The following is a 13,167-nucleotide window of genomic DNA, read 5'->3' on the forward strand; positions in this document are numbered from 1 at the left end:
GCCAGGTGATTAATTCGGATGTGCTGATGTTTTTTTGGACGACTCAAGGCAAGCTTGCCAAAGCGCAACGCCGCTTTTGGGGCATTATTCTCGTTTTTAGGCCAATCTCAGCCCTTTTGAGGTGGCAAAGGAGAAACCCGGGCAGCTCCTGCGATGCCCAGGTTGGGATCCTTTGGGATTTGGCTTGAGCATCTCGAGAAGGAAAAATATATCAGAATTACAGGGCTAAGAGGCCTCCCAGGCCTGTCCCTGCCAGGACATGGGACTAATTTTATTATTGCTATTATATATTAGTGCGGCCCCAAGGAGGCAAAAATCCAGGTGAAAAGACAGTCGGGCTTCAGGGGCTCATGGAAACGATGCCCAGATCAAGGAGCTTGGATGGGATTACCCTAAATCCAACCCATGCTGCCACTTTCCACCCACAGTGCCCGGTCTCGAGCTTTCTGTTGGACCCAGCAGCCGGTTTTCCAGCTCCAGAGGCATCGTGGCCGTGTTTAACTCATGGAGCTGGAGCTTCTCCCGTCTTCCCCTTCTCCCTTCTCCCGTCTCCCTTCTTCCATCAGCTCCTGTTGCTTGGTTGGCAACTATTATTTTTTTGTACAAAGTACAAATCAAATGTGTGTGGATACCCCCTTGCCCGGCATGTAGCAAAGCAGCTTTTGCAAAATAATAATAACAATAAAATCTGCTTGCTGCAGGTCACCACCTCTTCTCTTTTCTAATATGAAGCAAAAAGAAAGCTGTTGGGGAGTGTTTCCTCCACATAGGGACACTCGTGTCAGGCCCTGAATGGAAGTGGGGAGAAATAGGAAAGGAAGGGAAAGGGAAAGGGAAAGGGAAAGGGAAAGGGAAAGGGAAAGGGAAAGGGAAAGGGAAAGGGAAAGGGAAAGGGAAAGGGAAAGGGAAAGGGAAAGGGAAAAGGAAAAGGCAAGGAAAGAGAAGAGGAGAGGAGAGGAGAGGAGAGGAGAGGAGAGGAGAGGAGAGGAGAGGAGAGGAGAGGAGAGGAGAGGAGAGGAGAGGAGAGGAGAGAAGAGAAGAGAAGAGAAGAGAAGAGAAGAGAAGAGAAGAGAAGAGAAGAGAAGAGAAGAGAAGAGAAGAGAAGAGAAGAGAAGAGAAGAGAAGAGAAGAGAAGAGAAGAGAAGAGAAGAAGAGAAACAGAAAAGAAAAGAAAAGAAAAGAAAAGAAAAGAAAAGAAAAGAAAAGAAAAGAAAAGAAAAGAAAAGAAAAGAAAAGAAAAGAAAAGAAAAGAAAAGAAAAGAAAAGAAAAGAAAAGAAAAGAAAAGAAAAAAGGAAAGGAAAGGAAAAAGGCAGTTCAGGCACCAAGTCGGAGGGTTTGGGCCAAATGTCTCCCCCCTGAAAGAGCTGGGTGATGGATGATGCATTACCTGGGATGGAATGGGATGTGCTGAGCATCTTCCACGGGTTCCAGAGGGCAGATGCGTGTCCAGATCAGCCGGTCATGGGTAGGATGATTTCCAAGATCAGGTTTAGCAGGTCGGACAGGGCACCGTCCTGAGCCCCAGTTTCTTCCTCCTTCCCATCATGGAGAGGAAACCCCGATGAGTCCCGTGTCACGGACACAATTAAACCGAATGCCAAAGGGTCCTCCATAATTTACTGCGCTTTCCGATCCCCTGAGCCTACGGTGGGGGCAGAGGCGGGGTGGAATTTCTCTATTTCCCTTCCTAGACAATCCCATAAATTGGAGATTGTTTTTTCCCCCTTACAAATCCAACCATTTCCAGGTATTCTTGGGCTGAGCAGGTCGCAGCTGCCACTCCCGGGAATGTGGCTCCGAGTCCATTTCCTCCTCCTGTTTAGGAGCCAGGAGACAACCTTGCCCGCACGGACGGCCGCGGTCAGAGCCGTTTCCACCCCATCTTCACCCCGGCCCTCTGCTTCCTTCCGTACAAAACCAATGGGTTTTTGCTGCAGCATCCCAAAGGTCTCTCGAAAATCCCTCCGGCCGCGTTTGAGCACCTGGTGCTCCAGGGACTCCGGTGGCTGGAGGCAAGGGGGGCCCTCAGGGTGACCCCCCTGCCTCGGGGCACCCAGGGATGCGCAAGGGGGGAAACTGAGGCACGGCTGACGCGGGAGGCAGGTGCTGGGCCCTCTCCTGCCTGCGTTTCCCGTGCTCCGAAGGGAACGGGATCAGCTCCCGGGCGGAGCAGCTTGCGGTGGCGCCTCCCGTAGCCAAGCGGGGACAGGGACGGGGACGGCGCTGGGGCTGCGCGAGGGGAAGGTCCCGGGGGGGGCTGCGGCCCGGCCACGTCCCCGTCCCCGTCCCCGCCGCCGCCAGCCCCGCTGCCACTTGCAAAGTGCTGCTGCCACCTCGTGGTGTCGCATCTGCTGTCCCCGCTTGGCCAGCCTGGCTGCGCCCTGCGCCCCGCGAGCGCAGGGACCGCGGTGGGGACCCGGGCTCATATACGTGTCCCGAGGGGACATATGCACCCAGCGACGTCCTCTGCCACCCCGGAGCTCCCGCTGCGCTCTCGGTGGGGAAACTGAGGCAGGACGAGGGGAGGAAGCGCGATGCCTTTTGCACCTTGCTTGGTGCCAGGCGGGTGGTGGGTGCCCCTGTCCCTGCATGTGGGACAGCGCGATGGCCCCCGGGCTCCGGCCCCGTCCGCCCTGAGCTTTTTTTAGCCCCTCCACACCCGGTGCTTCTCCCACCCCGGCAGTTGCTGAGCCCCGGAGCAGGTGCTCGCAGCAGGAGCGGGTGATTTTTCCACTCATCGGCATCTGGGGAGCGGCTCCGAGTGGCGCCCAGATCGGACAAGGGCAGGGACTGGCTATTGGATAATTCCTGCTGGCCACTCCTGGCTTTCCAAAGGAGATGGCCAAGAGGTGACAGCCCCTCTTGGATGTGTCACCCCATGGGGCAGCACCCAAATTCTTTGCAACCTTCTCAAGATCTTCCTTCTCCAAGATTTCTGGTCCTCCTAGAGTCCCTCCTTCGTCTTCTGAGCTTCCCAAGCTGAGGAGAAGGCAAGATCCAGGCTGGCAAAATGTGCAGGAAAGCTAACTTAATTGGGGACGTGCATCTTTGCTTTTCCATCTAGCTCTTTGCAGAGCCATCTGCTGCCAGCCTTGGCCAGGTTTTCCCATTCCCGGGAAGGCAGGTGCTCCTGGAAGGGGATTTGGCCTTGTGTTTCCAGCAGAGCTTTGTCCTCTTCACCTGGCTGCTTCTCCCAGACCCTGGAGAACCCTTGGAGATCTCCAGCTGCATGAGGTCCTGCCAGGTCCGGGCCCATCGCACAGCTGGTTTCCTTGGAGCACGGATTCAAAGCACAGGCAAGCGGGGAAGCTTTGGCTCTCCCTCCCTTTTCTCTTCCCCTCCCCGCTGGAATCCAGCTTTCGGGATCAAAAATACTGCTGGCTATTTTTAAAGCATCGCCTTCGCCCCTCGCTCCTCCAGCCCACAGTGACGGACCGGGCTGCGCAAAGCTCAGCTGTTTGCTGCTCCCACTGCAGCGATCCCGGGATTCCCTCCTGCTGCCAGCACTTCTGCCCCGTGGAGGAAGCCAGAGGCGAATCCACACGCGGGATTGGGACCTGCGCAGGACGGAGCGACGTTTGCCGGGGTAAGCGGCCTGCTGGGATCATCCGCAGGGATTTGGCCTTCTCTGGGGAGGGAGGAAAAGGGGATACAGGTGGAGGAGGCGACTGGATCCTTCAGGTGGGCACCACCCGGGGGGTCTGCATCGGCTGCAGGCGGATGAGGCTGAGCATGAGACTTTTCCGAGTGTCCCCATCCACTCAGGCCATTTCTGGCTGCAAACTGGTGCTACCGGTGTCACTTTTAGGCATGGCTCTGCAGGCACAACCGGCACCGGCTCAGAGCCTGATGCAGGCTTCCCCCCTGAGCATCCGACACCCCCAAGCACTTGTCTTGAACCAAACTCACTGCATTAATGACAAGGCTGGACAGGGGACCGACCTGCTCTGGCCGCATCTGCCTCGTGTCGGACAAGGCTCCGCTCCTCCGGACAAGGCTCACAAATTCCAAGCCTGCCCTTCCCGGGCTCTCCCCCAGCCCAGATGCTGCCACCTGAATCCCAGAATTCCCACCTGCCTGCTCCTGCCTCCCAGCCCGCATGGAACCGATCCCATGGAGGCCGTATGTGCCTGGGGCTTTCCATGGGGAAGTGCGCGGCTGGGATGGACCTCACTGGGCTACACAGTGATTTGGGATTTACATATATATATATATAATATACATATATACATATACATATATATACATATGTATATGTATATATGTATATATGTATATATATGTGTATATATATATATGTATATATATAAAAAAAACCAAGATTTTTTCTGCTGTCTGGTTATCTCAGCCCCTTGTTACCAGCAGAGACCCAATGCAGACAGATGGGGCAGGAAAAGAGACACGAAGGCTCCACGTGTCCCAGCAGCGACGCCCGGCACTCCCGAGCTTCCCTCTCTGCCGGAGGCTGCCGATCCCAGCTGGGATTTCAACCCAAGGCCACATTTTACTCCGTGCTCTCTTTTCCCTTGCCTCCAAGTAAGACTTGGAGCAGGAAAAGCCCTTTTCCCCCTCATTTAGCAGGAACCCAAGCTTCCCTGCAGACGAGCTGCAGAAATCAGGAGCAATTGCTGCTTCCTCCTCCCTATGGCAACAGGGGTTTGTGCTGCTGCTTGGCGGATCCGAGCCCTTGCAGGTGGCTTTTGGGAAAGCCACCATGGCCGGGCGGTCACCGACCCCCGGTGACATGGGCCACCTTTGGCCCGTGCCGTGTTTGCGCTCAGGACTCAGCGGGGCAGCTGGAAGCCGTTCGCTGTCCTCCCCACGGGGCGAAATGGGGCATCTCCAGCACCCTCCCCTCAGCCCGTGCCTCAGCTTCCCCAAACGGGACAGAATTATCTGGGAAATGACCCAAATAACAGGGTCGCGGTGGGAAGCAACATCCAAGGACTCGCTCGGTTCGCAATAGGAGCTCAAAGGGAAGGAAAAATCCGCTCCTGCGGATGCAGCCAGGCCCCGGGGAGCGCGGTGGGTCCCGATCCGTGTGCGCAGCCTCGCTCGGCACCGTGCGCCCGCGGTTCTTGGCCGCCACGGGGCCCGTCTAAATTTAGGCGACTCTATTTCGACACCCGCCCGCTGCCCCGCGGACGGGAAGGTGACGGAGCAAAGGTAGCCGGGGAGGAGGAGCGGGGAGCCCGCGGAGGGGCCCTCCGGCACCCCGCGCCCCGGCGGGATTTTATCCCTGGGGTTTTATCTGGGAGCCGGGCTGGCATTTTCGCAGCTGTCCCGTCATGGATCTCCCTGGCTGTCACCGGCGGTAGAGCCCGGGGACAAGGACGTGCCAAGCCGGGGAAGGCGTCCGGTCGTCTCCGCAGGTAAGAGCAGGGATGAGGGTCCCAGGAGAGGGGAGAGCAGGACGGCAGCACCCAGAGGTGCCCGGGGGTGCCCTGTCTGCGGACCCTAAGAGCCGGTGTCACCTCCGGCCGCTCTCCTCCTAAATCCGCAGGCACGGGGACATCCTGGAAAAAGTCCCACTGCCCGGGGGGCCTGAGGCAGAGCCTCTCCATCGCCCAGCCCTGTCCTTCTCCACTGCGCATTAGCCAGGTGGTTATTCCCAAGCGCCACAGAGGGGACATGTCCCCCCTGTGCCACCTCCTGCAGAGCTCGGGGCAGCGCGGGAGGGCTCCATCCGTGTCCCCAAGCCCCAGTGGCCGTGGATCGGCACAGCCAGGAGCAGCCGGAGCGTCTCCGGCAGAGCCGGAGCGCGATTTTCTCCAGCCCTCTGCCCCCTCCGGCCATTAATCCGGCTGGGAGAGGGACACGGGGGCAGCCGGAGCTCTGCTACGTCACCGAACAACTCACAGTGTTTTCCCAGTGCTGCAGCCCTGGCTAAGGGCGCCAGGGAGCTCATTTTTGGGGGAAAGGATGAGAATTTGACCTCTTTTCCTGCCTGGTTGCAGCCTCTCCAATCCGCACAATCCCCAGTGCCTTTAACAAGCAGCATCTCCCAAAAGCTTGGGGGGAAAAAAACCTCATTTCAGGCACAGCAGCTTCAAGGGACCTTTGCAAAAGGCTCCCTGACTCACGAGTGACAAATAAGCAGCTGTTCAATCCAGCCTGGGCGGACAGCAACGCGCAGCCTCGCCGAAGCAGAAGGGAAGATAAATTTAACCACGGCCGCGGCCAGTTGTCCGACATGATTAAATGTGCAGCGAGCGGGGATGTGCTCCTGGCATTCCCGCCTCGGATGGCTCCAGCCTCCCGGGATTCAGGGAGCCAGCAAGTGCCTTTCCCTGCTCCAGGAGGAAGAGCGCGTGGGGTGCACCGGATTTCACGGGCGCTGCATGTCGCAGCGATGCCAATCGTGGATATCCCAGCAGTGGCTCTGAGAATTCATTTTTCTGGCTTTATCCCCTTGGATACCATGCTGGGCATCTTGCTTTTAACTGCCCCTCTCCAGCCGGTGTCGCGGCTGGAGATAGCGGGTCCTCGCTGCCCTCGCCCCGGCCACCGAGGCTCTTCAAGCCTGCAGGTCTCATCCAGGTGGAAGTTTTAACTGCTTGACACGCTGAACTGCATCACAGCTGCTTCTGGCTGGAGATGAGAGCTGCAGGGGGTGAAAACAGGAGGAAAAAAGTGAAATCAAGCCCTCCAGGAGCAGCAATTCCACGTCCTGTGGGATTGCAGGACCTGGTCTTGCAGCTGCCTGGCCCTTGGCAGCTCCGTTCCTGCAGCTTGGGGCACCTCTGGGTGCTGCTCATATTGGGTGCAGCGTCTCCCACTCTGTCTCTCCCTTCCTTCCAGGTGACCTGCTGAATGAGGCGGAGAGGAGGCAGCAGGTGAGCAGCTCCCGCAGCTCTGGATGGACGGGAATGGGGAGATCTGCCGGCAGTGAGGGCCCGGAGAAGCTGGAACCCCCCTGCTTCCTCCTGAGAGCCCTCTTCCTCCTCCTCCTCTGCCAGCATGGTAAGGAAGCGGGTGGGCAGTCGTGCCAGAGCCACATCCATGGCAAGAAGAACCAGGGGGAACCACAGCCCGAGGGTGCAGAGGGGGTAAAAAACAGAGCAGAGCTGCTAGGATGTGGCCTTCAGGCATGCAAAAATCAAGGCACTTTCATTAGCCAGAAAGTTTACTATAGAGAGATAAGTCCTTGCAGCAAGAGTTTCCATCTCCAGCAAGGTCTGGAATGGTCCAGATGGAGGGAAGTGGTGGGAGGAGAAGGGGCTGCCCCATCCCCAGCGCTCCAGCCCTCCTGGGACGCCCGGGGCCATCCCGTCTCTCCCAGTTTCTTCCCAGTGCAAGATCCTGCGCTGCAACTCGGAGTACGTGGCTGCCACCCTCAACCTGCGCGGCCCCGGCAGGAACGCGGCCTTCTGCAGCGCCCTGCGCTCCTACTCGCACTGCACCCGCAAGACGGCCCGCACGTGCCGGGGCGACCTGGCCTACCACTCCGCCGTGCACGGCATCGAGGACCTCATGATCCAGAACAACTGCTCCAAGGAAGGGCCCGTCTCACCGCCCCGGCCCCGGCCGCCGGGCCCCAACCACCACCAGGGCTTGGAGCCCCTGGATATCTGCAACTACGAGAAGAGTTTCCTCTATAAGCACGGGCAGCCCCCCAGCTACCAGCACTGCGCGGCCTTTGGGGACCCCCACATCCGTACTTTCCATGACGACTTCCACACTTGTAGGGTGGAGGGCTCCTGGCCCCTCTTGGACAACGACTACTTGTTCGTGCAAGCCACCAGCTCGCCGGTGGCCAAGGGCTCCAACGCTACGGTAACTAGCAAGGTAATGGTCTCACCTGGGGCTTGGTGGCAAATCCCTTCATTTCCAGGAGGCAGGAATGGCTTCGGGAAGTCCCTGCAGAGATGATGGCCCCGTAACCGAGATGATCCCCCTGTAACCGAGATGATGCCCCTGTAACCGAGATGCTCCCCCTGTAACAGAGACGGTTGCCCTGTAACAGAGATGGCAGATGCCCCCGTGTCACCTTTTCCCGTGAACTGCCACCTATTTCACAGAATCACACAACGGTTAAGGTTAGAGGGGACCTCTGGAGATCATCTGTCCAACCCCACCGCTCGAGCAGGGCATTTTGGTGCTTGAAGTGAGGATGTGCTACAAGGGCTGGGGAGGGCAGCAACAGCTTCAGCTAAATTCCCGTGGGATCAGGAACAAATGCTCCCAGGAACAACTGGGATGAAGGTCCTTGGGACCAGGGCGAGCTGCGAGTGTCCCATGGCCCGGCGGGATGACACTGCTGCCCGGGACGGCCGTGTGCCCATGTGTCATCTATCCAGGCCCTGGCACTTCTCCTTTTGGAGGAGGGAAGGACACAAAATGTTTCCTAGCAGGACCACAGCGATGTGGGCGAGCTGGGATGGGGCAGAGGGGGACGCTCCGGTCAGGCAAACGCGGATGGACTGGAACCCGGGGTGGGGAGGACTGGTGTGATGGAGCCAACTGCTTCTGCTCTGCTCTCTATGCAGCTCACCATCATATTCAAGAACATGAAGGAGTGCGTGGACCAGAAGGTCTACCAGGCGGAGATCGACAACCTTCCCGCCGCCTTCGAGGACGGCTCGGTGAACGGCGGCGAGCGGCCGGGCGGGAGCAGCTTGGCCATCCGGGAACACGCGCCCGGGCGGCACGTGGAGATCCGCGCCGCCTACATCGGCACCACCATCGCCGTGCGGCAGGCCGGGCGCCAGCTCTCCTTCTCCATCCGCGCGGCCGAGGAGGTGGCGCGCGCCTTCACGGAGGAGCAGGACCTGCAGCTCTGCGTGGGCGGCTGTCCCCGCAGCCAGCGCATCTCCCGCAGCAAGTGCGGCCGGGGCCGCGTGGCGGCCGAGACGGCCCGCGCGCTCTGCAAGGAGCTGCTGCCCGTGGAGGACGTCTACTTCCAGTCGTGCGTCTTCGACGTGGTGACCTCGGGGGACGCCAACTTCACCATGGCTGCGCATGGAGCGCTGGAGGACGCCCGCGTCTTCCTTCCCGATGCTGAGAAGCTGCACATCTTCCAGGCTTCGGCAGGCTGCCGGCAGGCTCCTTCCTCCTTCCTCCTCCTCCTCACCTCTAGTCTTTGGGCTATTCGCTTGCACTTTTAGCTCTCGTTGGCCGGCGCTCGCTGGCCTGACGTCCAGCACAGGGGACACATCCAAGAGACAGCCCAACGGGGTAAGGCGAGAGCTGCTGACTTGGGAATTGTGCCTTGTCCGTCAAGAAGATTCCTTATCTTGGATCGAATATCTGCAGCAAGGACGGTTGGAGAGCCAGGTCTTCGGAGGGGAGCGCTGGGGGTGAACGACGGGGAAACACTGTTTGTACCCACCGTTCTCAGCAGCGTGGAGGGTGTCACGGGTCCAGTCTCCTTCCTCTCCCCGAAGGCCATCCGCACATTAGTATTTTGGATTATTCATGCAAGTTTTCCTCCTAAAGATCAGGACATGGCAAGTCGTATCAAAGAAAAAGAAACACGCAAAGGTGAGAGCATTTTGACCACTTGGAATAGGTATTTAGAGATCTTCCCTGACCCACTGGGCCTTTGAGTGCCCCTGGCAGGTACAAATTGGGTACGAGGTATCGGTCCTTGCAGCAGGTTTGCTCTGTGCATCTACGGTGGAGTTAGTACAGCAAACTTTTGCTCAGGAACCTGACAGATTTAGAAAAAATCTGGGCAGTTCACATTTTGAACAGGCAGAAATAATTGTTTTATGGATCTGGGGCTCCTTGACCTACCTGCTGCTGAAATCATGTTAGAGAGAAGCAGTCACTGGAATGATGTGACCAACGTTTGCTGTTTCCTTTGCTGCGGGAGCTAGAAATTAAACTTATTTTACTGTATTCCCCTTCCTCGGGATTAGCAGCCGAGACAGTAACGTTGCATTAGTGCTAATTTCTAGTCTGCTGGTGCTGCAAAACATCAGGTCTCTGAAATTTCATCTACTGTTGCTATTTTTCTTTGTGGTTGTCTCGGCACCTGTCTCGGACTCAATATAGCAAGTTCTGGACTTTGGACCAGTGTTGAGTTTCAGTGAGGTGGGAGAGAGAAAACGACCCGGTGCCCCTCTCCCTCGGGTCCAACTTTCCCTGGTGCTGTCGCAACCCAGCTCCAACCCAACCGATGCTGTTGGAATGACTCGGAAAAAGAGGATTAACAGCAAACACAGTGAGCTGGCAAAAAGCCACTTGACTGTATGGATGGGGAGGTGAACTATTGGTGTACATAAATATTGAGGGGAGGCCAAATTAGATGTTTAATATATTTCAGAGGTTTTAAGAAAAGTGCATAGAGTTCTATTTGCTAACGGATATTTTCCATATGCGAAAACTTTTTTTTTTTTTAATAAAGAGGGCTCATGTCAAAACCTTCTCCATCCTTGTCCTGGGGAGCTATAAGAGGAGCTGCTTCTTCCTCTGTCTCTTTTGGACAAAAGGGAATACAGAGAAGTTTCTATATCAGCACGTTTCCTTCCCCAACGTACACTCACAGCACATCGTAGCGAGCTCCTCCGGCGCTTGCGCGGTGCTCGCTGAACGTTTTGACATTAAAGGTGTCTATTTTTGAAGTTCTCATTTCCTGTCATCTGTCTCTCATTTCTTTGGTCGGCAGCAGCAGGTGAAGATAATAATATCTCGCCTCCCACCCACCGCTCCTTTTACTCCGGAGCGCTCCGCAGTCTATATCCGTGCTCCGAAGGGACAGAGGAACATGAAGGCCACCGATTGCAGCACCGAATACGCTGCAGCCCTAACCCTGCAGAGAACAGGGTTAATGCTCTTGGAGGTCCTTGGAGAAGCAGGATTGATTCTATCCAGCAATAAAAAGGTCTGCCTCTTGGGGGCAAAATGCTCTTTGGCTCCTCAGGAGCAACTAACGCAGCAGGGACACGCGTCCCTGCTGGAACAGGGGGTTGGACTGGGTGGTCTCTAGAGGTCCCTTCCAACCTCAACCGTTCTGTGACGTTTTATCGTGCAGAATGCAATTATCCGCTAGATTTTGGTTGCTCTATCCGGCTAACGCATGGCAGGGGGACGGGGTGGTGTTCCCAACGGGGACCAAAGCGGAGCGTGCCGAGCGCCGGCCGGGCTCCGCGCAGGCGCTGCTCCTCGGACGCGCTCTTCCCAGCTTGGCAAAGACCCCGGCCGGGAAGGGGAAATGACCTGGGCTCCGGAGACGCTGTGTCCATTGGAAAGAAGAACGGAGCTCCCGTGAGAGGCAGGTCCAAGGCCTCGCACTTATCACCCACCTGAGGAATTCCAAAGCCCAGGAAGTCTCGGATGAGCTCCGGAGCTCCCTGGAAGCAGGGACCCTGGCACCTGGCATTGGGGCACCCTGGGCCGCTCCGATTCGGGTTTGGGCAGGTGCTGGATAGTCAAAAAAAGTCACAGCTGAGGCCACCACCTTCCCCATATACAACACAGGGGGGACTCCCCACGCACATCCTCCTGCTCCCGGGAGCGCGCGGCCCTATCCCGGGATAGGGAAACCGTGGTTGCAAACGGGCATCAGGCCCGGGATTTGTTGGGATGCGGGCAGCAAATCCCAAGGGGCCGGCAGTGCCGGGAACGGGCGCTCGCGTAAACAAGCGGAGGGAGCGTCGAGCCGGGACACCGGGACCGTCCCGGCAGCGCCGGTGGCACCCGTGGAGTCCCGGCCGGGAGAGCCCCTCGGGATGCTCCAGGGGGTGGGAAGCACCGGAGCGACAGCAAACGGCTCGGGATGAGCAGGGCACCCCGGGCCCCGCTGCCCGCCGGGCTCCAGCAGCCTCTTTTGCTTGGAAAACACCAAGGAAAGGGTCAGTTCTGCTGAAATGGGAAATCTGGGCTCCTTTCCCCTGGTGGCGGGGGGTGCGTGTTGTGCTCATCTCCTTCTTGGAAAAAAGTTCAATAAACATTTCAAAGAAATGGAGAACAGCTTTTTCCTGGGGGAAAGTCCCTTTCCAGCACGTTTCCAAGCGGAGCAGCCAGGAACGGGGCCGACGCTCCCCCCATCTCCGCGCGCGGCTCCTGTTTGCAGGAGATAAGGCCGGCGCTCGGCCGTGCCGGAGATAAGGAGCCCCCGGAGCCGGCAGGGCCCCGGGAAGCCGAGGCCGGGGCCGCGGGCGCAGCGAGCGCCGGGGCTGCTCTGCTCGCCCGGGCCGGGCCCGCGGCCCCAGGGAGCGGCCGCTTTCCAGCAACTTTCACCCACATCCCCAAAAAGGAGCCGGACGGGCCCGGCGCTCCCGCAGCGCCCCGGGAAGCGGCTCGGCCCGAGCACGTGGGAATTTCCCACCTCGGCTCCGGCCTCCCGCGCTCTCCCTGCGGAGCGGCGCTCCGGGAGCCACGTGCACCCGCTGGGCCGCCCCAGGCCCCGGCTCCCCTCGCGCGGCGGCACCGGGGTCCCGGGCACCGGGAATCTCCCCCCGGCTGCGCTCCCGAGGGACCGGGGGTGGCTCTGCCCCCGCTTTCCTGCTCCCCACGGACACCCCCTGCGTCGCGGAGCCGCTGGCTCTGCCCGAGGCGGCCGCGGGAGAGAGCGGCCCCGCGGCTGCAGCTCCAGCCCGTTGCCACCTCGGGAACGTCGCCTCCGCGCGCCCCGGAGCCCGGCAGGCCCCAAGGACGGGACAAGGGGACAAGGAGCCGCCGGCGCCAAGGTGACCGCGGGCAGCGGGAACACGGGGCCGGGGCTGGCGCTCCCGGCCGGGCTGATCCCGGCAGCCGCCTCCCTGCGCCCGCGGCTCCGCACTCTCCTCCCCGCGGATCCCTCCGGCTCCGGAACCGCCCGGCGCCTCCCTGGGGACCCTCCTCCTCCCATCCGACCCACAAAGGCTCCGACCGCTTCGGTTTGCAAAACCTTTATTACAAACAAGACCCCACGGGGGCCCACAGAATCTCCCAGTAGAAAATAGAGGATTTCCCTTCCCGCCCCCTCCCCAAAACCCAACTACAAAACGGTACAAAAAGAATCGGGATCCGGGTGCGTCCCAGGCGAGAGGCAGCTGGGGGGAGCCGGGCCCTGCGGCGCCGGCTTCCCCTGGGAATGGCCTTGGCTCCCGCACGCGGAGCAGGGCCACCGCGGAGCCGGGGTGACGCTGCCGTCCCCGCAGGAGCGTCCCCAGCTCCCACCTCGGGGACACTCGTGCGCCAGCCCCAGGCTGCACAAAGGGCAGCGCAGGATGGAGGGG

General features: G+C 59.1%; 1 protein-coding gene across 1 annotated transcript; it reads left to right on the forward strand.

Moving 5' to 3' along the window:
• The first annotated feature begins 6,870 nt into the window (after positions 1-6,870).
• On the forward strand, positions 6,871-9,108 carry HJV (hemojuvelin BMP co-receptor). The gene is made up of 3 exons (XM_010212687.2): positions 6,871-6,964; positions 7,284-7,789; positions 8,491-9,108. The coding sequence occupies exons 1-3, from the start codon at positions 6,871-6,873 to the stop codon at positions 9,106-9,108; spliced, it is 1,218 nt and encodes a 405-aa protein (XP_010210989.2).
• Positions 9,109-13,167: the final 4,059 nt, after the last annotated feature.

The sequence above is a fragment of the Tinamus guttatus genome, unplaced genomic scaffold (genome assembly GCF_059628265.1).
Source record: "Tinamus guttatus ecotype Peru unplaced genomic scaffold, ASM5962826v1 Tinamus_guttatus_pri_ptg000744l, whole genome shotgun sequence".
NCBI classification, from domain to species: Eukaryota; Metazoa; Chordata; class Aves; order Tinamiformes; family Tinamidae; genus Tinamus; species Tinamus guttatus.

Excerpts from the sequence above, each read along its gene's own strand:
- HJV (XM_010212687.2), top strand. The coding sequence starts at position 6,871 with ATGGGGAGATCTGCCGGCAGTGAGGGCCCGGAGAAGCTGGAACCCCCC. Across the intron at positions 6,965-7,283 it reads CCTCCTCCTCTGCCAGCATG|TTTCTTCCCAGTGCAAGATC; the intron begins GTAAGGAAGCGG and ends CGTCTCTCCCAG. Across the intron at positions 7,790-8,490 it reads ACGCTACGGTAACTAGCAAG|CTCACCATCATATTCAAGAA; the intron begins GTAATGGTCTCA and ends CTCTCTATGCAG.